The sequence below is a fragment of the Oncorhynchus gorbuscha genome, linkage group LG26, assembly GCF_021184085.1.
Source record: "Oncorhynchus gorbuscha isolate QuinsamMale2020 ecotype Even-year linkage group LG26, OgorEven_v1.0, whole genome shotgun sequence".
Lineage (NCBI taxonomy): Eukaryota > Metazoa > Chordata > Actinopteri > Salmoniformes > Salmonidae > Oncorhynchus > Oncorhynchus gorbuscha.
In genome coordinates this window covers 36,453,587-36,474,624 of record NC_060198.1, presented here as the reverse complement: position 1 = coordinate 36,474,624, position 21,038 = coordinate 36,453,587, and the positions used below count along the sequence as shown (strand labels likewise).

The 21,038-nt window shown below is 44.0% G+C and overlaps 1 protein-coding gene across 1 annotated transcript in view; it reads right to left on the bottom strand.

Annotated features, from left to right (window-relative positions):
* LOC124015749 (ubiquitin carboxyl-terminal hydrolase 43-like) overlaps window positions 1-21,038 on the bottom strand; it is a 99,398-nt gene that overhangs the window by 36,157 nt on the left and 42,203 nt on the right. Inside the window, exons 4-6 of the mRNA XM_046331202.1 lie at window positions 15,277-15,369; window positions 3,904-4,039; window positions 3,633-3,777 (exon numbers count right to left, since the gene is read on the bottom strand). Of these exons, the coding sequence (XP_046187158.1) occupies window positions 3,633-3,777; window positions 3,904-4,039; window positions 15,277-15,369 (374 nt within the window). The remainder of the gene's footprint in view (window positions 1-3,632; window positions 3,778-3,903; window positions 4,040-15,276; window positions 15,370-21,038) is intronic.

The window sequence follows — 21,038 nt, the reverse complement described above, 5'->3', positions numbered from 1 at the left end:
TGAGCTCATGGCCTCTCATGAAGTGTTTGATTAGATTTTTGATTACATTTGCATTGATGTCAGAGTGATTAGAGGGACAATATAGTGCCGAGTACCATGCAGCTTGTCACGCCCGCTCCCCCTCCCTGGCGCCAGGCTACCCGTCTTTACACACACCTGTCACCATCATTATACGCAGCAGAGCTCATTGGACTCACCTGGACTCTTTCACATGGTTGATTGCCCCTGTATATCTGTCTGTTCCTCGGTGGTGTTCCCTGTGTCCACATTAATTGTTATGTGTTCCTGTCCAGACAGTGTTCCTGTTCTGTTTCATGTCCGTCAGTTATTACACCTTCACTCCCTGTACCTGCTTCCTATCTCCTGCGTCGATCCTTTCACAGTTAGTAAGTTTGGTAGGCTACTAATAACCATCAGCAGCATCAGAGCTTGGAGAAGCTTAATTACCCTGACTAAACGGTCATGTGTCATTTGAGTGCCGTCATGATTCGTGACCGCCGGTGTGGCCGTAATACAGTCACCATAACAGCCCTAGTGATGACTTCATGGCGTTCGTCTCCTCCACTGAGTGACCTAGTTAGCCAGGCTTCTGAATGTGTCCACACTGAGGAGCCTGAACTAATTATTGGGCTTTTCAAACAAGCGTTCCACATCAGTTCCACCTAAACTGGAAGCCCTGGCTGATTGAAGCACATGTGTAAAATCCCACTGATGCCCTGACAGGGGGAACTCTATGGCCTGGCAGCCAGGCAGCATACTGTATTACAACCATACTATATTAGAGACACAATGGACAAACCATGTCATGGTGGGCTGCAGGGTCGACTGAGTTTGGATCAGTCATTGATTAGATGAAGTCATGCAATCTGTTATTAATGTCCTCAATATGAGCCTGGTATGAACAAACAAGACACTGTCAACCAAATGCAACCTGAACAAGGGGAATACCTGATAGAGAAAGAACATGTTGTCTGTGTGTATGATGCACTTCACTGAATGTGAAATAAGATACTTCTATGAGAATTGCCATGACAATGGAGCTCTGTGGGTACAGAATCGATGTTTACATAAACTGACATAGAAAGTGCTTACACCTCTCTTCCTATTTCACCATGCCATGAAAGGTCAGGCAGGAGGAAAATACTCCCAGACACCATCATCTCTCATTAATCTTTTGTGCCACACTGGGATATTCCATACATTGTAGATAGTTCATGTAAACCTTGTTGACAGGGACTCAATTACTCATTCTCCCTGACAAACAAATGAAAATGCTGCCAGGCACAGACAAACGCACACTCCACCATTTTTCTACAGGCCGCTCATCAAGGTGTGAAGTGACATTACTGATAGGCTGTGTGTCAAACAGAGGTGGACAGCCCCTGCTTCACATTTGTATGATTTTGAACATGATTTTAGGACATTTAGTGAGAGCCTTTAGTGACAGCCAGTCGCTGATGTGCTTAAAGTGAGTCACCCTCTGAATTCACGGACTAATGTACATGGTGCCAAGGCTCTTGTTTTTTTTAGCCATACAGTAAGTGCTACAATTCATTTCAGTTGATGCCTCAGCTTGACAGCTTCTATTGGTACCTGAGACACTCCATTCAGACAGTCTAGGTATTCAGACATATCCAGTTTGTCAAAGCACAAGCCTGCAACTTTAGTGTTGAACATCTGTCTAGGAGTTACTATACAATTCAGGGGAGCTCAGGTTTTCTGTAACAAGAGCAAAGCCGAACATGAACACTTTAGAAACTTTAACTTACAGCTATAGAGGCATTATGGCAGTCCTCCTGACCCAGAAACTGTGGAGAAATTAGCTGCTGTCTGGTCAGTCTGTACCTGAACAATGCTGTCAATTGCTTATTGAAAAGATTTCTTCCAAGCAGAGAGTCCCACATGCTTTTCATACTGAGAGAAGTAGTGAGTAAAGTATGCTGTATGTAAACTAGAGAGTAGTACATGAGTGGTATAGTAGAGGAGTCTTTTAAATCAATGTAGACACTGTTCTGGGGAAGAACAGACTCCATTCCCATTCATAGTTAATATGCGTGAGGTGCATGATCCCTAAAGGCATATTGATTTCAAGTACACAAAATGTACCTTCCATTAGCAGCAGTGACCATAAACGTTTACGAGGAGTGACAACTCATCATGATTTAAAGAGGCACATTACACAACCCAATGAGGTATAAGCTGAGGTGAAGCCTCCTGCATCAGTACAGTACCACATTTCACGCCCGTCAGCTTTAGGCCAAATAGATAATGATTACAAAATGATTACTCAGTATTCATTGTGTAACAGTGTTTGAGTTATGTTATCAAACTGGATGTGCATGAAATGAGAGGATGCTCTGTTCAGCAGGGAGGTGGTGAGAGAGGCCTCTCCATATCAACCCCACTACGTATACAGTCTGATAAAACATCCCAGGAGGATTCAGTGTCTGCCTGTGTGTGTGTGTGTGTGTGTGTGTGCAGTCCATTCAAACTGAATAGTCTATTATGTGTGGTCTAACCAAAGATGATAAAGGAGAGACAGAGATGTCTCTGATGTCTGTAATCACTTTGCTCAGTGGTGATGCAAAGAAGTATCATTTTCAGGGACAAACCCAGCTCTGCCAAACCCAGAGTGAATAACGTGGTAAAACTATCCACACAATCTGGCTTCTAGGAACAATGTCTGTTTGCCCTTCACATCATCAGTACAATTACAGAGAAGAGATATTTCAAACATTGTCACGCCCTGGCCATAGAGAGGCTTTTATTCTCTATTTTGGTTAGGCCAGGGTGTGACTAGGGTGGGCATTCTATGTTAATTTTCTATGTTTTGTATTTCTTTGTTTGGCCGGGTGTGGTTCTCAATCAGAGGCAGCTGTCTATCGTTGTCTCTGATTGAGAACCATACTTAGGTAGCTTTTACCACATGGGTTTTGTGGGTAGTTGATTTCTGTTTTGTACCTTTCAGGACTATTTTGGTTATTTCCCGTTGTTATTTTTGTATTTAGTGTTCAGTGTCAATAAATTACCATGAACATGTACCACGCCGCACCTTGGTCCTCACCTTCTTCCACCAACAGCTGTTACAAACATAAATCATTCGATGACAGCAAATCTTTGCGGAAAATGATGGTGATTTGAGTAGATCTGAGCATCTGAGTTATATTGAAAATGTGTTTGTAAGCACACGTTCCCCAAGGACTTCTTATTCTACATTGTGAGTTCCTCCTGGAATCTATCAGACCCAAAGTACACAAACACACATTCATTATCTTGTTTAAAAAGAAACAATGCATTTCTCCTCAGTAGTTCATCCTGATGTTTGGAAGGATTGTGTCAACAGTGCACAGTTCGGGTAAAAGCTGCAGTACAAAGAGCATGTAATTATCACCACCAGATGAAGGACAAACTTTCACATAATACCCTGGTATTTCACAGAGGTTGTACATCCCATTCTGTTAATACAGTACTTCTGTATGCTCTTGACTGAGAAAGGCTTATTTTCCGATGGGACTGAAATGACCCCTGCTTGCTCATAGTGGAAAAGGGACCGGTTCTATTGGAGGATCTTGGTTGATAGTGATGATATTGATCTGAATGTCCCTGGAATATGTAGTTGTTGCTACGGTTACCTGAGAATTGTGAAGAGCCTCCTCTGATGTATAGGGGAGGGGCCTGGAAGGCATAGATGATGTCAGTCTCGGCTATGCACGTCAGATCCTCCTCATCAAAGAAGGAGCGCTGAAAGCCTGTGGTGTAGATCTCTGTCAGGATCACCTGAAAGAGAGAGAGAGAGAGATTGCTAGAGTATCCATTTTATTTAATCAGAGACTTGGAAAATGGAGTGAGAATTAATCTGAGGATAGTGTGCATCATCAAGAAGAGTGAGACAAGATCACCTACCTGGTCTGGGGAGATCTTCCCCTCATCCGCCAACATCCTTCTCAGAAAGGCCAGCGAGCCAAAGAGAGGCACAGCCAGCCCGATGCGCAGGTATCTCTGGCCCTTCGTACTAAAGACCAGAGTTACACACAGAGGCCTGTCGAGTGAAGGGGAGAGAGAGAGAGAGAGAGAGAGAATAGCCTCTGCATTGAAATCGCTACCAATTTTATTACAGTCCATGACCAGGAAGGGGCATATAGTTTTCATGAATTAATCAATACATTTTAGCATTAATAATAGATCATTAGGACAGTTTATGTGTAAGAAATAATGGAATCTGTATTGTGGGTCGATGCAGTTTTAAAGCTGAGCACTTGGCTCTTACCTCTCTGTCTCCTTTGCATGGAGAAGCAGTGCTGACATAGGCAGGGTAAAGGGACATAATGGCTTGTACAAAAACACTACACTGAAGAGATATGTGCCCTGTGATTCACCTGTGAGAGTCTATGTGTGTCTATATGTGAGAAGTGTAGTCAGCCGAGAAGACACACCACTCAGAAAGTCAGCCTCCTCCTCTGAGAAAGAGAGATATGGGAGCCAATGACAAAATGACATAGGCGGGAGGTCCTGAGTGTACAGCACCTCTATTCTACAGACAATACTCTTAATTGTTATATAAATAGGCAAGTCAGTTAAGAACAGATTCTTATTTACAATGACGGACTAGGAACAGTGGGTTAAGAGATTTTTACCTTGTCAGCTCGGGGATTCGATCGGTTACTGGCCCAACGCGCTAACCACTCCTGCCACTCCTTATCTCCTTAGAGTCCATGCTTACATCAGTACAACTCATATTGAAGGTCTTGTGAAAAAGCTCAGGCTCATTTTTTTATTTTAAATAAGTCATGTTTTTCTTTTGAAGCAAGAAAGAGACTTGTTTCCACTACCTTTTTGCCTGTAATCGACTATGGTGATACATTGTACATGTTTGCCCCTGTGGTGTCATTACTTATGCTGAACAATGTGTCCCATGGGGTGTTGTTACAAACTCCAATGCTTTCATCAATCATTGTACCCTCTATACCAGAGTGGGCTGGCCTTCATTAGCTCTTCAGAGACTAAGTCATTGATATGTTGTTATTTACAAGGCCATACTGAGACAGCTCCCATTTTACCTGTGTATCTACATTGTCCAGCAGACTAATGACAATTATCAATTCAAGTGAGTTTTGTGATGTCTTATTGATGACCTGCTCTATATTCCACCATGGAGAAGATTTAGCATGATAAAGAGAGTGAGAGATGCCACTGCCAGCACACAGGCATTATCACACATGGGGACAGCGGACACATAACAGTGGAGGATATACAGTATCATACAAGAGGTGGGTCTAATCCTGAGTGCTGATTGGTTAAAACCTCATTCTAGCAGGTGTCTATTCCACAAGTTCCCACCGGCTAAATCAATGACGTTATATAGCCTATTTACTCTGTTGCATCTGATTGAGCAAGCCACTGTCTCATCAGCCCAGACAGGCAATTTATAAACTCCACTATGAAAACCATCAAACATTTAGTTTTCAATGGCGGAGATTTGTTTAAAACTTGCTGTCCATCTCTCCGACATTTGCAATATTGTTTCAATATTTAAATTTGATCTCCAGCTGTCCCATAGCAATGAACGTGTCGGGAAGCGTGATGAGACAGACAGGTAGGCAGCTTTTCTCAGCCAGTCTAACTCATGAATTAGCATCATTTCTATGGATATATACAAATAACCATCAATAGAAAACAGGTAAAACTAAACAAAGAGCAGCTAGTTTGAGGTTTTTCCAGCTTCAGCTTGAAGTGATTGTGTTAGCTGTGTTGTTGGCTAGCTCTCAAACAACAGTGTCCTGACAAGAGAGCTATGCAATGAAATCGTGCATCATTTGCTCATTGTTATGGATGTATCCAAATCAATGTCACTAGAAAACAGCTTAAATTGTAAATGCAGCTACTTTGTTGTTATTCTGGCTGCACTGTTGACGTGACTGCAAGTTAGTCATAGTTGGTGAGCAAGCAAGGAATAAGAACATTGCCAGCCAATATGGCAATGGAATATTTACAACGAACGAGTGGGTAGCGTCCATAGATAAAGAACAAAAAGACTGAACAACTGGCAACTGAACCAATAGAACGAACGAGTAGTCGGCTTAGGTAGCATCCCTAGACTTGTGTCGGGACTATCTCTTGTGGAAGGATGAAATAGTATGTAGTTATTTTGATTATTTGAATATGTTGGTAACCCATTGTATAAAAGTGACAATGCCCTCGAAGCCAGTGTTTGGAGGATATGTTGGCACAGTTTGCTGTTTGCTTCTTCTCGGCCCTAACAACACTCATACCAATATATCCCCCAAACACCGGCTTCGAGGGCATTATCATTTAAGTAAGTAAAGGGTGTTGAGCTGTGAGATCCCCTGCTGTCTGGACTCAGGGTAACCTCTACACTGGCTGTCAAGGATTCTCAGCACACGCTATAGTGAGGGGTATGGGGAGATCTCCCCATATGATTTAGCCGGTGGCGCACCTGAGTCCATTCCTTTATCGGCCTTTGACTAGCCAGTAGGAACACCAAAACAGTGCCTCATATTATCACCGTTCTTTTTGTGTCTCAAGACACAAACAGTGAAGGCAGTAGTTAATCAATGATGCTCTAAGCAGGCAAGCATTACTAATTCATACTAATTACCTTGTTTGGAACCATTCTGGGAGTGGCAAAACACACTCAACAGCTCAGAACTAGAAAGGCAGGCATAGGGATAATTAACAATCTATAATGTTACATGATACACCCAAAACCTATAATGGGAATTCAATTCCCAGTGACTAAATACTCAACTAAAGCCCTCAATTCAATGGTAATCGGAGTCAGTGATTATACTAAACTACTGCAAATAGTGGCTACACCCCGAGACCTAAACCTTTCAGAGGTTTAGCTCCCCGTCTCTGAGTACAAAGCTGAATCAATCATGATAATGAATCGCAGACCTTTTCCTCAAGAGGACAGGAACATGATAAAACAAGATCTCTGATGGATCTTTACAGTAATAACATGCTGATCTGTAATGAGTGGCTCATTTAATGAAGTTAATGTGTTTAAATGGAGACGCCTGCCATACCACTCAGTCCATTAGGGTACAACATCAATATGGGTCAATGTCGGGCTGACTCTGCCACATTGGTTAACACACTAGATCATAACTAACCACATACTGTATATATGACATGTGAGAACACATTTCAGTCCAATAAAGAAATTTATATGTGTGAGGTTGGGGTTGGTGTAAATGACTGTTGGTGTTGAAAGTCTACACTTTAGTTTGTGTTAGGGTTTATGGAGATATACAAAACTATGACACCTTTTTTCTTACATGGGCAACCATGTACACAATCTTAAAAAGCAAACCATCTGTTTCTTCCTTTCATAACTGTCTACAGTATTCCATGTCATTAGCCAAAAGTAGAACGAACGAGGCGATTATGTAAAGTTTGGCTGGCAAGCTGTTTGTTAGAGCTAGATTTTTAAAAACAATTCTCCAATTAGCATAAAAGCTTGCTTAAGGCCAGGCACCACAGGCTGAAGTGACATTTTTGCATCTACAGCGCGTTCAGAAAGTATTCAGACCCCTTGACTTTTTCCACATTTTGCTACGTATAGTGTTCTGCCCTCTCAGACCCTGGGTTAAATAGTGTTCTGCCCTCTCAGACCCTGGGTTAAATAGTGTTCTGCCCTCTCAGACCCTGGGTTAAATAGTGTTCTGCCCTCTCAGACCCTGGGTTAAATAGTGTTCTGCCAGACCCTGGGTTAAATAGTGTTCAGACAGACCCTGGGTTAAATAGTGTTCTGCCCTCTCAGACCCTGGGTTAAATAGTGTTCTGCCCTCTCAGACCCTGGGTTAAATAGTGTTCTGCCCTCTCAGACCCTGGGTTAAATAGTGTTCTGCCATCTCAGACCCTGGGTTAAATAGTGTTCTGCCCTCTCAGACCCTGGGTTAAATAGTGTTCTGCCCTCTCAGACCCTGGGTTAAATAGTGTTCTGCCCTCTCAGACCCTGGGTTAAATAGTGTTCTGCCCTCTCAGACCCTGGGTTAAATAGTGACATTTTGCATCTACAGTGCGTTCAGAAAGTATTCAGACCCTTGACTTTTTTCCACATTTTACGTATAGTGTTCTGCCCTCTCAGACCCTGGGAATAGTGTTCTGCCCTCTCAGACCCTGGGTTAAATAGTGTTCTGCCCTCTCAGACCCTGGGTTAAATAGTGTTCTGCCCTCTCAGACCCTGGGTTAAATAGTGTTCTGCCCTCTCAGACCCTGGGTTAAATAGTGTTCTGCCCCTCAGACCCTGGGTTAAATAGTGTTCTGCCCTCTCAGACCCTGGGTTAAATAGTGTTCTGCCCTCTCAGACCCTGGGTTAAATAGTGTTCTGCCCTCAGACCCTCAGACCCTGGGTTAAATAGTGTTCTGCCCTCTCAGACCCTGGGTTAAATAGTGTTCTGCCCTCTCAGACCCTGGGTTAAATAGTGTTCTGCCCTCTCAGACCCTGGGTTAAATAGTGTTCTGCCCTCTCAGACCCTGGGTTAAATAGTGTTCTGCCCTCTCAGACCCTGGGTTAAATAGTGTTCTGCCCTCTCAGACCCTGGGTTAAATAGTGTTCTGCCCTCTCAGACCCTGGGTTAAATAGTGTTCTGCCCTCTCAGACCCTGGGTTAAATAGTGTTCTGCCCTCTCAGACCCTGGGTTAAATAGTGTTCTGCCCTCTCAGACCCTGGGTTAAATAGTGTTCTGCCCTCTCAGACCCTGGGTTAAATAGTGTTCTGCCCTCTCAGACCCTGGGTTAAATAGTGTTCTGCCCTCTCAGACCCTGGGTTAAATAGTGTTCTGCCCTCTCAGACCCTGGGTTAAATAGTGTTCTGCCCTCTCAGACCCTGGGTTAAATAGTGTTCTGCCCTCTCAGACCCTGGGTTAAATAGTGTTCTGCCCTCTCAGACCCTGGGTTAAATAGTGTTCTGCCCTCTCAGACCCTGGGTTAAATAGTGTTCTGCCCTCTCAGACCCTGGGTTAAATAGTGTTCTGCCCTCTCAGACCCTGGGTTAAATAGTGTTCTGCCCTCTCAGACCCTGGGTTAAATAGTGTTCTTCTCAGACCCTGGGTTAAATAGTGTTCTCAGACCCTGGGTTAAATAGTGTTCTGCCCTCTCAGACCCTGGGTTAAATAGTGTTCTGCCCTCTCAGACCCTGGGTTAAATAGTGTTCTGCCCTCTCAGACCCTGGGTTAAATAGTGTTCTGCCCTCTCAGACCCTGGGTTAAATAGTGTTCTGCCCTCTCAGACCCTGGGTTAAATAGTGTTCTGCCCTCTCAGACCCTGGGTTAAATAGTGTTCTGCCCTCTCAGACCCTGGGTTAAATAGTGTTCTGCCCTCTCAGACCCTGGGTTAAATAGTGTTCTGCCCTCTCAGACCCTGGGTTAAATAGTGTTCTGCCCTCTCAGACCCTGGGTTAAATAGTGTTCTGCCCTCTCAGACCCTGGGTTAAATAGTGTTCTGCCCTCTCAGACCCTGGGTTAAATAGTGTTCTGCCCTCTCAGACCCTGGGTTAAATAGTGTTCTGCCCTGCCCTCTCAGACCCTGGGTTAAATAGTGTTCTGCCCTCTCAGACCCTGGGTTAAATAGTGTTCTGCCCTCTCAGACCCTGGGTTAAATAGTGTTCTGCCCTCTCAGACCCTGGGTTAAATAGTGTTCTGCCCTCTCAGACCCTGGGTTAAATAGTGTTCTGCCCTCTCAGACCCTGGGTTAAATAGTGTTCTGCCCTCTCAGACCCTGGGTTAAATAGTGTTCTGCCCTCTCAGACCCTGGGTTAAATAGTGTTCTGCCCTCTCAGACCCTGGGTTAAATAGTGTTCTGCCCTCTCAGACCCTGGGTTAAATAGTGTTCTGCCCTCTCAGACCCTGGGTTAAATAGTGTTCTGCCCTCTCAGACCCTGGGTTAAATAGTGTTCTGCCCTCTCAGACCCTGGGTTAAATAGTGTTCTGCCCTCTCAGACCCTGGGTTAAATAGTGTTCTGCCCTCTCAGACCCTGGGTTAAATAGTGTTCTGCCCTCTCAGACCCTGGGTTAAATAGTGTTCTGCCCTCTCAGACCCTGGGTTAAATAGTGTTCTGCCCTCTCAGACCCTGGGTTAAATAGTGTTCTGCCCTCTCAGACCCTGGGTTAAATAGTGTTCTGCCCTCTCAGACCCTGGGTTAAATAGTGTTCTGCCCTCTCAGACCCTGGGTTAAATAGTGTTCTGCCCTCTCAGACCCTGGGTTAAATAGTGTTCTGCCCTCTCAGACTGGGTTAAAAATGGGTTAAATAGTGTTCTGCCCTCTCAGACCCTGGGTTAAATAGTGTTCTGCCCTCTCAGACCCTGGGTTAAATAGTGTTCTGCCCTCTCAGACCCTGGGTTAAATAGTGTTCTGCCCTCTCAGACCCTGGGTTAAATAGTGTTCTGCCCTCTCAGACCCTGGGTTAAATAGTGTTCTGCCCTCTCAGACCCTGGGTTAAATAGTGTTCTGCCCTCTCAGACCCTGGGTTAAATAGTGTTCTGCCCTCTCAGACCCTGGGTTAAATAGTGTTCTGCCCTCTCAGACCCTGGGTTAAATAGTGTTCTGCCCTCTCAGACCCTGGGTTAAATAGTGTTCTGCCCTCTCAGACCCTGGGTTAAATAGTGTTCTGCCCTCTCAGACCCTGGGTTAAATAGTGTTCTGCCCTCTCAGACCCTGGGTTAAATAGTGTTCTGCCCTCTCAGACCCTGGGTTAAATAGTGTTCTGCCCTCTCAGACCCTGGGTTAAATAGTGTTCTGCCCTCTCAGACCCTGGGTTAAATAGTGTTCTGCCCTCTCAGACCCTGGGTTAAATAGTGTTCTGCCCTCTCAGACCCTGGGTTAAATAGTGTTCTGCCCTCTCAGACCCTGGGTTAAATAGTGTTCTGCCCTCTCAGACCCTGGGTTAAATAGTGTTCTGCCCTCTCAGACCCTGGGTTAAATAGTGTTCTGCCCTCTCAGACCCTGGGTTAAATAGTGTTCTGCCCTCTCAGACCCTGGGTTAAATAGTGTTCTGCCCTCTCAGACCCTGGGTTAAATAGTGTTCTGCCCTCTCAGACCCTGGGTTAAATAGTGTTCTGCCCTCTCAGACCCTGGGTTAAATAGTGTTCTGCCCTCTCAGACCCTGGGTTAAATAGTGTTCTGCCCTCTCAGACCCTGGGTTAAATAGTGTTCTGCCCTCTCAGACCCTGGGTTAAATAGTGTTCTGCCCTCTCAGACCCTGGGTTAAATAGTGTTCTGCCCTCTCAGACCCTGGGTTAAATAGTGTTCTGCCCTCTCAGACCCTGGGTTAAATAGTGTTCTGCCCTCTCAGACCCTGGGTTAAATAGTGTTCTGCCCTCTCAGACCCTGGGTTAAATAGTGTTCTGCCCTCTCAGACCCTGGGTTAAATAGTGTTCTGCCCTCTCAGACCCTGGGTTAAATAGTGTTCTGCCCTCTCAGACCCAGACCCTGGGTTAAATAGTGTTCTGCCCTCTCAGACCCTGGGTTAAATAGTGTTCTGCCCTCTCAGACCCTGGGTTAAATAGTGTTCTGCCCTCTCAGACCCTGGGTTAAATAGTGTTCTGCCCTCTCAGACCCTGGGTTAAATAGTGTTCTGCCCTCTCAGACCCTGGGTTAAATAGTGTTCTGCCCTCTCAGACCCTGGGTTAAATAGTGTTCTGCCCTCTCAGACCCTGGGTTAAATAGTGTTCTGCCCTCTCAGACCCTGGGTTAAATAGTGTTCTGCCCTCTCAGACCCTGGGTTAAATAGTGTTCTGCCCTCTCAGACCCTGGGTTAAATAGTGTTCTGCCCTCTCAGACCCTGGGTTAAATAGTGTTCTGCCCTCTCAGACCCTGGGTTAAATAGTGTTCTGCCCTCTCAGACCCTGGGTTAAATAGTGTTCTGCCCTCTCAGACCCTGGGTTAAATAGTGTTCTGCCCTCTCAGACCCTGGGTTAAATAGTGTTCTGCCCTCTCAGACCCTGGGTTAAATAGTGTTCTGCCCTCTCAGACCCTGGGTTAAATAGTGTTCTGCCCTCTCAGACCCTGGGTTAAATAGTGTTCTGCCCTCTCAGACCCTGGGTTAAATAGTGTTCTGCCCTCTCAGACCCTGGGTTAAATAGTGTTCTGCCTCTCTCAGTTCTGCCCCTCAGGGTTAAATAGTGTTCTGCCCTCTCAGACCCTGGGTTAAATAGTGTTCTGCCCTCTCAGACCCTGGGTTAAATAGTGTTCTGCCCTCTCAGACCCTGGGTTAAATAGTGTTCTGCCCTCTCAGACCCTGGGTTAAATAGTGTTCTGCCCTCTCAGACCCTGGGTTAAATAGTGTTCTGCCCTCTCAGACCCTGGGTTAAATAGTGTTCTGCCCTCTCAGACCCTGGGTTAAATAGTGTTCTGCCCTCTCAGACCCTGGCCCTCTCAGACCCTGGGTTAAATAGTGTTCTGCCCTCTCAGACCCTGGGTTAAAAGTGTTCTGCCCTCTCAGACCCTGGGTTAAATAGTGTTCTGCCCTCTCAGACCCTGGGTTAAATAGTGTTCTGCCCTCTCAGACCCTGGGTTAAATAGTGTTCTGCCCTCTCAGACCCTGGGTTAAATAGTGTTCTGCCCTCTCAGACCCTGGGTTAAATAGTGTTCTGCCCTCTCAGACCCTGGGTTAAATAGTGTTCTGCCCTCTCAGACCCTGGGTTAAATAGTGTTCTGCCCTCTCAGACCCTGGGTTAAATAGTGATCTGCCCTCTCAGACCCTGGGTTAAATAGTGATCTGCCCTCTCAGACCCTGGGTTAAATAGTGATCTGTCCTCTCAGACCCTGGGTTAAATAGTGATCTGCCCTCTCAGACCCTGGGTTAAATAGTGTTCTGCCCTCTCAGACCCTGGGTTAAATAGTGATCTGCCCTCTCAGACCCTGGGTTAAATAGTGTTCTGCCCTCTCAGACCCTGGGTTAAATAGTGATCTGCCCTCTCAGACCCTGGGTTAAATAGTGTACAGGCTTATTCTTAAATGTATTCAATAGTTTTTTTCTCATCAATCTAGAAATTTTACTTTACTTAGTACTTTGTTGAAACACCTTTGGCAGCGATTACAGTCTTACAGTTCTTGGGTATGACGCTACAAGCTTGGCACACCTGTATTTTGGGAGTTTCTCCTGTTCTTCTTTGCAGATCCTTTCTAGCTCTGTCAGGTTGGATGGGGAGCGTCGCTGCACAGTTATTTTCAGGTCTCTCCAGAGATATTCAATCAGGTTCAATTCAGGGCTCTGGCTGAGCCACTCAAGGACATTCAGAGACTTGTCCCGAAGCCACTCATGCGTTGTCTTGGCTGTGTGCTTCGGGTTGTTGCCCTGTTGAAAGGCAAAATTTGGCCCAATCAAGGATCTGTATGTAATTTACGACGTTCATCAATCCCTCTATCCTAACTAGTTTCCCAGTCCCTGCTGCTGAAAAACATCCCCACAGCATGATGCTTCCACCACCATGCTTCACCGTAGGGATGGTGCCAGGTTTCCTCCAGAGGTGACACTTGTCATTTAGGCCAAAGAGTTCAATCTTGGTTTTATCACACCAGAGAATCTTGTTTCTCATGGTCAGAGTCCTTTAGTTTTGGCACTCCAAGTGGGCTGTCATGTGCCTTTTACTGCGGAGTGTCTTCTGTCCGGCCAAGGATGTATTGAACTTGAACGGTTGAATTTTTCCTGTGTTAGTGTCAGAAATAGGAATCTTGTTTGAGTACGGGTTGTAAAGGCCTGATTGGTGGAGTGCTGCAGAGATGGTTGTACCGCAGAAATATTTTGGTACTCTTCCCCAGATCTGAGCCTCAACACAATCCTGCCTCGGAGCTCTACGGACAATTCTTTCAACCTCATGGCTGAAAAAATATTTGAAAAAATGCATTAAAAAATGCATTTTACGTACATGTCTTTAATATTTTAGATAGAAAGATCCACAATCTGCTCCGAATAAGTCTAGTCCTGGAGTGTCTTAATAAAATGAAACCAAAACATTTAGGCTGACTTCATCCAGTGTCCAGGAAAATATATCTGTGTGATATGCAAATATGTGCAAATTAATGAGAATTTGCACTTTTGCATATAAAAAATATAAAAATCTGAAATATTTTTATACAAAAAAGTATTATATTTGTGTCTACATTCAACTGGTGAAAGAAGATTGTGATATGATTAAAGGGAAAAAATGTCCCTATGAGGGTGTCGTGCCTGGCCTTTTATTGACACTCCAGTTGCTCCAAAGAGAATGAGAACTATTTCACTGACTGTATGTGTCACAAATAGAGAGATCTAAAGAATACCTGTTAAAGCTAGGATCCTTCATTGAAACAATAACAAAGCATGCTCCCCGCCAATTTATCGCTAAAAAGCTAAGAAATGGGCCTGTATGTAACCACTCTCAAATTCATGTAGCAACTAAGGATTCTAGCTTTACCTTGGATGCTCAGTATGAATGACGATGTACAGTATGAAATTAACGTTGAAGAGACTATCTGTGGTGTAGTAGTATTGGATATATGAGTGTGTGTTAGGCTTTTGAATTTGCTAGGCACACCCTGGGACCTCAATAGGAGCTGCATGCACTTCTATGACACCCCAGCCCAGGAATCTGAGATAGGTGTTAAACTCATCGCTTGACTCTAAATCATCTTTTCCAATTAGGAAAACTCCTCCATCTGCACTGGAGAATAAAGGTGAGAACCATACTGTTTTGACTTAGGGTTGGTCAGGCGGTGTGTGAGAGGAAACATTATCTTCTGCTTTTAACAAAAAACAAAGTTGGCAAAAGTCTTTACAAAGAGGAAAATTAATGAGAGGGTGTAGGTGCTTGAAGAGTAAGGCCTTGGAGGGGACTAACTCCTTAAAAATTGATTTCCTGAACAGGCTAACAGTGGCCAAGCAGGGATGGAGTGATCTTTGTGACCTGGGCATGAATGTGACATTGTTCCTGGTTTCTGAGGTGGTGCTCCTCAGGGCTTTCCTCTGGGCTTCAAATACACTCCATCTCAGCCAGGTCTATTGTTTCTCTGTGCTACTCCAGATCTTTATCCATTCCTCTAACATTATGAGCCTCTAGAGGACTGAAAGGGACGTTAAAAAGACACCGGTGCTTGAGTCTTGTCTACGGTGTATTTCTACGTCTGTACCTTAGGCAAGTCTTTCCGTCTACTATGGCTTTGACTCTAACTGATAGATGTCTCCCAATATCTGCACGTAGTACCATGGTGTGGTGTGATGTGTTGCATGGTTGTGAATTCAGTATGGTTGGCGCACTAACAGGGATAGTACTCACCTGGTGTGGCGCAGAGGGATGGGAAGTGAAATGCAGAGGAAAGGGTCAAAGGTGTTGCTCTGTTTATGACAATGAGGGCAGGTCAGCGATGACCTGTGGAAAGAAAAACAAGATTGTGTGATGCTTGACGCCTGTTTTAGACACCTAAACATGCACTTCTGTGTCAGGCCAGCAGGAAAGTGGATCTTGATATAGAAATGGGCACACTGTATGTACGGTACATCTTGATGTTGCTGTAGAGATTTTTTATGGGACAGAAAAGTGATGTAAGGGGGGTGGGTAGTGGGAAAAAGCCTCACGGTGAGACCGGGCCTTTAAATGGGAACCAGCACGCAGCAATTCCCTAATGATCACCATCATGGGGAGAATGTTCAGGTCATAGGACTCAAAGGACAGGAAAAGAGGGCAAATCTTCCATTCTACCAATATTTCATTCCACACCTGGTTCACACACTGGCTCCAACAGACCCCTTTATGTTTAGGAGAGGAAGTTGCTTATTCTGGCAAATCACTAACTGTTTGAACAAAGAGTCAGAGGGTATTTCCATGGAAGTCCTCAGACTGCAGTGCTATTGAACTGGACTTGAAGTACTTCTAAATCCTGTAATAGTTCTATGGCCAGAACTCCATGACTGGTTCTTCTAGTCAGGAAGCGAAAAGCATTTCACAAGGCTGCCTGAAACTATAAGAGCCTTTAGGACTGGAGTGGAATTGACTTCATCAATGACTTTGCTGCATACAATCAAAACAAGTTGACAAAGCTATGGTTTCTTTGGAAATCTGAATTTCAAGCATAAATGTCCCTCTTCCTCTTTTACCCAGCAAGGCGATGTTTTATGCCAGTATTTCCCTATTCCTTTGCTTTACTATTTTTCATTGGATCAGTGCACAGAGCTTTCACTTCTCAGGAACCTTTACAAGGGGTAGCCTACCATGGGAATCGTAGCCAGAGCATAGCTGTTTAAATGTGTTTCCCTTCTAGGAAGGCACCTGACAGACCCACAGGGGCGAGTGGGGGAGAGTGAATAAAGCCCTATTCAACTCAACCCAGCTGACACTGGAGCTCTCTCTTGGCAGAGTCGTATTCTCAACAGGAAACAGAGGAGCTGCCCATGTTCTTTGCATACAAATAACACTCCAACAGCTCCAATAAAACATAGATGTACTGTGCATTTGTAAGGAACACTTAGGCCTAAAGGAAAAGGAGGTGATATTCCCGTGATGCCTAATGGATGAAGTGTGAGCAGCACTTGAGAGGGAATCCCTGTCTTTGAAGCAGTGATGCTGAAGGGTGAGCTTGAGTTAGCTTAAACACTAGCCCAGGGGTCGGCAACTAGAATCAGCCGCGGGACGATTTTTGACGGAGTGGATGGTGGGGGACAGAAACATAATTATAATCATTTGTACACTGCAAATTGACCCCAAATAAGCCCAAAAATAGATTATATTTGAAAATAACAATAATTTCACACCTTATTTACATTGACACACGTTGAGATACATTGAGATACACAAAACAACCATTTGCCCTCAGAACAACCTCAATTCATAGGGGCATGGACTCTGCAAGGAGTTGAAAGCATTCCACAGGGATGCTGACCCATGTTGACTCCAATGCTTCCCCACAGTTGTGTCAAGTTGGATGGATGTCCTTTGGATGGTAGACAATTCTTGATACACACGGGAAACTGTTGAACGTTAAAAGAAATCCAGCAATGGGTTAGGGGAGGGTATCATGCAGGTGAAAGAGGACCCAAAAGCGACTTAACAGAAACAGAGTTTATTCAAGTCCAAACAGAAAACGACAAATCCTGAATCCTTAACAGGAAATGTCCAAACAGGGAATAACAGAAATCCTCTAGTCTGTAGAGGGGAATAACAGGAGAAGCGGCCACAGACTGCAGGTCGCTTCGGGTTGGCGCAGGCCGTAGCTGACAGAGACACCTGCTCACACGCAGCATCTGATGAAGGCAAAAACACGACAGGACAGGGCGATACACAATCACAGCACGGTGAATTCTAAACAAGGAACCGACAGGACAGGAACGGAACACAAAGGAAGAAATAGGGACTCTAATCAGGGGAAAGGATCGGGAACAGGTGTGGGAAGACTAAATGATGATTAGGGGAATAGGAACAGCTGGGAGCAGGAACGGAACGATAGAGAGAAGAGAGAGCGAGAGAGTGAGAGAGGGAGGGGGAGAGAGAGGGATAGAAAGAGGGAAAGAACCTAATAAGACCAGCAGAGGGAAACGAATAGAATGGGGAGCACAGGGACAAGACATGATAATAAATGACAAACATGACAGAGGGTTTGGCCGGGAGAGCTTTACTTGGCTCATCGTGCTCTAGCGACTCTCTGTGGTGGGCCCGGGTGCCTGCAGGCTGACTTCGATCGTCAGTTGAACGGTGTTTCCTCCGACACATTGATGCGGCTGAATTCCGGGTTAAGCGGGCAGGTGTTAAGAAGCGCGGTTTAGTGGGTCATGTTTCGGAGGACGCATGACTCGACCTTCGCCTATGCCGAGCCTGTTGGGGAGCTGCAGCGATTTGACAAGCTCGTAATTGGAACGCAATTGGATATTTTTATTTTTATTTAAATGTAACCTTTATTTAACTAGGCAAGTCAGTTAAGAACACATTTTTATTTACAATGACAGCCTACTGGTGAACAGTGGGTTAACTGCCTTGTTCAGGGGCAAGCTCGTAATTGGAACGCAATTGGATATTTTTATTTTTATTTAAATGTAACCTTTTATTTAACTAGGCAAGTCAGTTAGAACACATTTTTATTTACAAGAACGCAGAGTTTTACCTCGTCACCTCATGGATTCAATCCAGCAACCTTTTGGTTACTGGCCCAACACTCTAACCACTAGGCTGGCTACCTGCCGCCCCTAAATTGCGAAATTGGGGTGAAAAAAGGGGGTAAATATTGCAAAATTGGGGAGAAAAAATAGGGTATCTGTATCTCTGAGAGAGATATACAATAGTTCTTTAACCTGTCTCCTCCCCTTCATCTACACTGACTGAAGTGGATTTAACCAGTCACATCAATAAGAGATCATAGATTTTCACCTGTATTCACCTGGTCAGTCTATGTCATGGAAAGAGCATGTTTTGTGCACTTACTGTATGTCTCATTTTTTATTTGTTGGAATACTTGGGAACAGATTTCCTAAATGAAACAATTTTCCTGTTGATTTTAGTATTTTATTTACAAAAAACTAACCCCCCCCGAAAAAAAACAGTTGCGGGCTGGTTTTGGCCCAAGGGCCGCCTGTTGCCAACCCCTGCACGAGCCTGAGTAAAACTCTAAAAGCCAGTTTTCCAAGTATATGGGACGTTCAGTGTCACCTTTCCTGAAAAATAAATAAATGAAATATATTTGTTATAACAGCTATTATTAGAACAATATACTAAAGGAACCAGCAGGGTTCCCCCAATTTGGTCTGCAGGTGGTTTTATTTGGCCCACCAAATTTTCAGATAAAAATAAATAAATAACAATATTATATAGTACCAGTTTTGGACACACCAACTCACTCGAGGGTTTTTCTTTATTTTTACTATTTTCTACATTGTATAATAATAGTGGACATCAAAACTATGAAATAACACATATGGAATCATGTAGTAACCAAAAAAGTGTTAAACAAATCAGCCACCCTTTACCTTGATGACAACTTTGCACACACTTGGCATTCTCTCAACCATCTTCATGAGGTAGTCACCTGGAATGCATTTCAATTAACAGGTGTGCCTTATTAAAAGTTCATTTGTGGAATTTCTTTCCTTCTTAATGTGTTTGAGCCATTTAGTTATGTTGTGACAAGGTAGGGTTGGTTGGTATACAGAAGATAGCCCTATTTGGTAAAATACCAAGTCCATATTATGTCAAGAACTGCTTAAATTAGCAAAGAGAAACGACAGTCCATCATTACTTTAAGACATGAAGGTCAGTCAAAAACCATCCACCATTTATTTAGAATTCATGGCACACTTAACCAGCATAGCTACCACAGAATCCTGCAGCGATACGCCATCCCATCTGGTTTTCACTTTGTGGGACTATCATTTGTTTTTCAACAGGACAATGACCAAACACACCTCCAGGCTGTGTAAGGGCTATTTGAAAAAGAAAGTGAGTGATGGAGTGCTACATCAGATGACCTGGCCTCCACAATCACCCAACCTCAACCCAATTGAGATGGTTTGGGATGAGTTGGACCACAGAGCGAAGGAAAAGCAGCCAACAAGTACTCAGCATATGTGGGAACTCCTTCAAGACTGTTGGAAAAGCATTCAAGGTGAAGCTGGTTGAGAGAATGCCAAGAGTGTGCCAAGTTGCCATCAAGGCAAAGGGTGGCTACTTTGAAGAATCTCATATATAAAGTCTATTTTGATTTGTGTAACACTTTTTTGTTTACTACAAGATTCCATATGTGTTATTTCATAGTTTTGATGTCTTCACTATTATTCTAGAAAATAGTAAAAAATAAAGAAAACCCTTGAATGAGTAGGTGTGTCCAAACCTTTGACTGGTACTGTATTTTTACAATTTCTCATTGTTGGACAGTAAAAGCACCAGGATATCAGCGTGATATCAGGATATCATGTGATTTTAATTTTGAAAATCGGTTCCCAAGTATTCCCAAGCATAACAGAGAGACATGTGATCGTATACAAATATAAGCAAGGTTTGAAATTATGATTTTGTAGTCAAATATATCTGTTTGGGCTTCTTGTGGTCAATTTGCAGTCTACATATTATTTGTAATTATGGTCCGGCCCCCGACCATCCTCTCAAGAAAAACATTGGCCCGCGGCTGAATCTAGTTGATGATCCCTGGTCTAAAGATTGGCTGTTAATTCTTCTCAGTGAGCCTGCAGCCTCACCTGCTACTTGAAGATGTGTGCTTTTGTCACAACACTTCATCTCTGGGTTCAAAAGGTCATGGCCCCTTTAGAGATTGTTGATATGTAAAGCATCATTCAGCAGGTGATCCTGAGCATCCAGACAAAACAAAGGAATTACCTTGAGTCACAGTAATAATCTTAAAAAGGCTCAAAGCCCTATTTATTCAACCCTCCTGCAGAAATATAAATAAACTAAAGCGGTGAGACAAAACAAAGGTCACCCAGTCAAAATGATTCAGACAAAGAGAGGCGAGAAGCTCTGAGAGAGTGGTGGGTTTTCATGCCGCTGTAAAAAGGCTGGGCTTCCAGTGAAACTACTGTACACCACGTCCATAATCTGACATGCTCTGCTGCCTGCCGTTTGGTTTCACTCTAATGAGCAGCGCTTGACAGATACCACAGAGATTTTCACTGCATATTACCCATGCTAGGCAGTGAGTCATGCTGTGGGATGAGAACAAAACTAGCTATATCAAAGCTTTACCTTCAAGAACTGGGCAATACATGATTTGATCAGAGTCTACAGAGTTGAAGAAAAATAATAGGTTCAAAATCAATACTTCCAGAGTTAGAGTAGGCACTTCACTTTTGCGGAGACATCACAGTCAGACAGAGAGAATTGTAATGTAGATTATATTATATATCTGTACAGTCAATTGAACGGCACCAATGTGATGAACGACAAATCAAATCCGCATCAAAAACTTAGGAGACAAAAAGCCTGTCAGTATATATGAAGTGTGTTTGTACACAGACTAAGTCTTGTCAAGTATAATGGGCCTGGTGATTGTATAGTGACAAACAGACCCACTACAGTGATAATACTCTGGCCTGTCAGTTGGC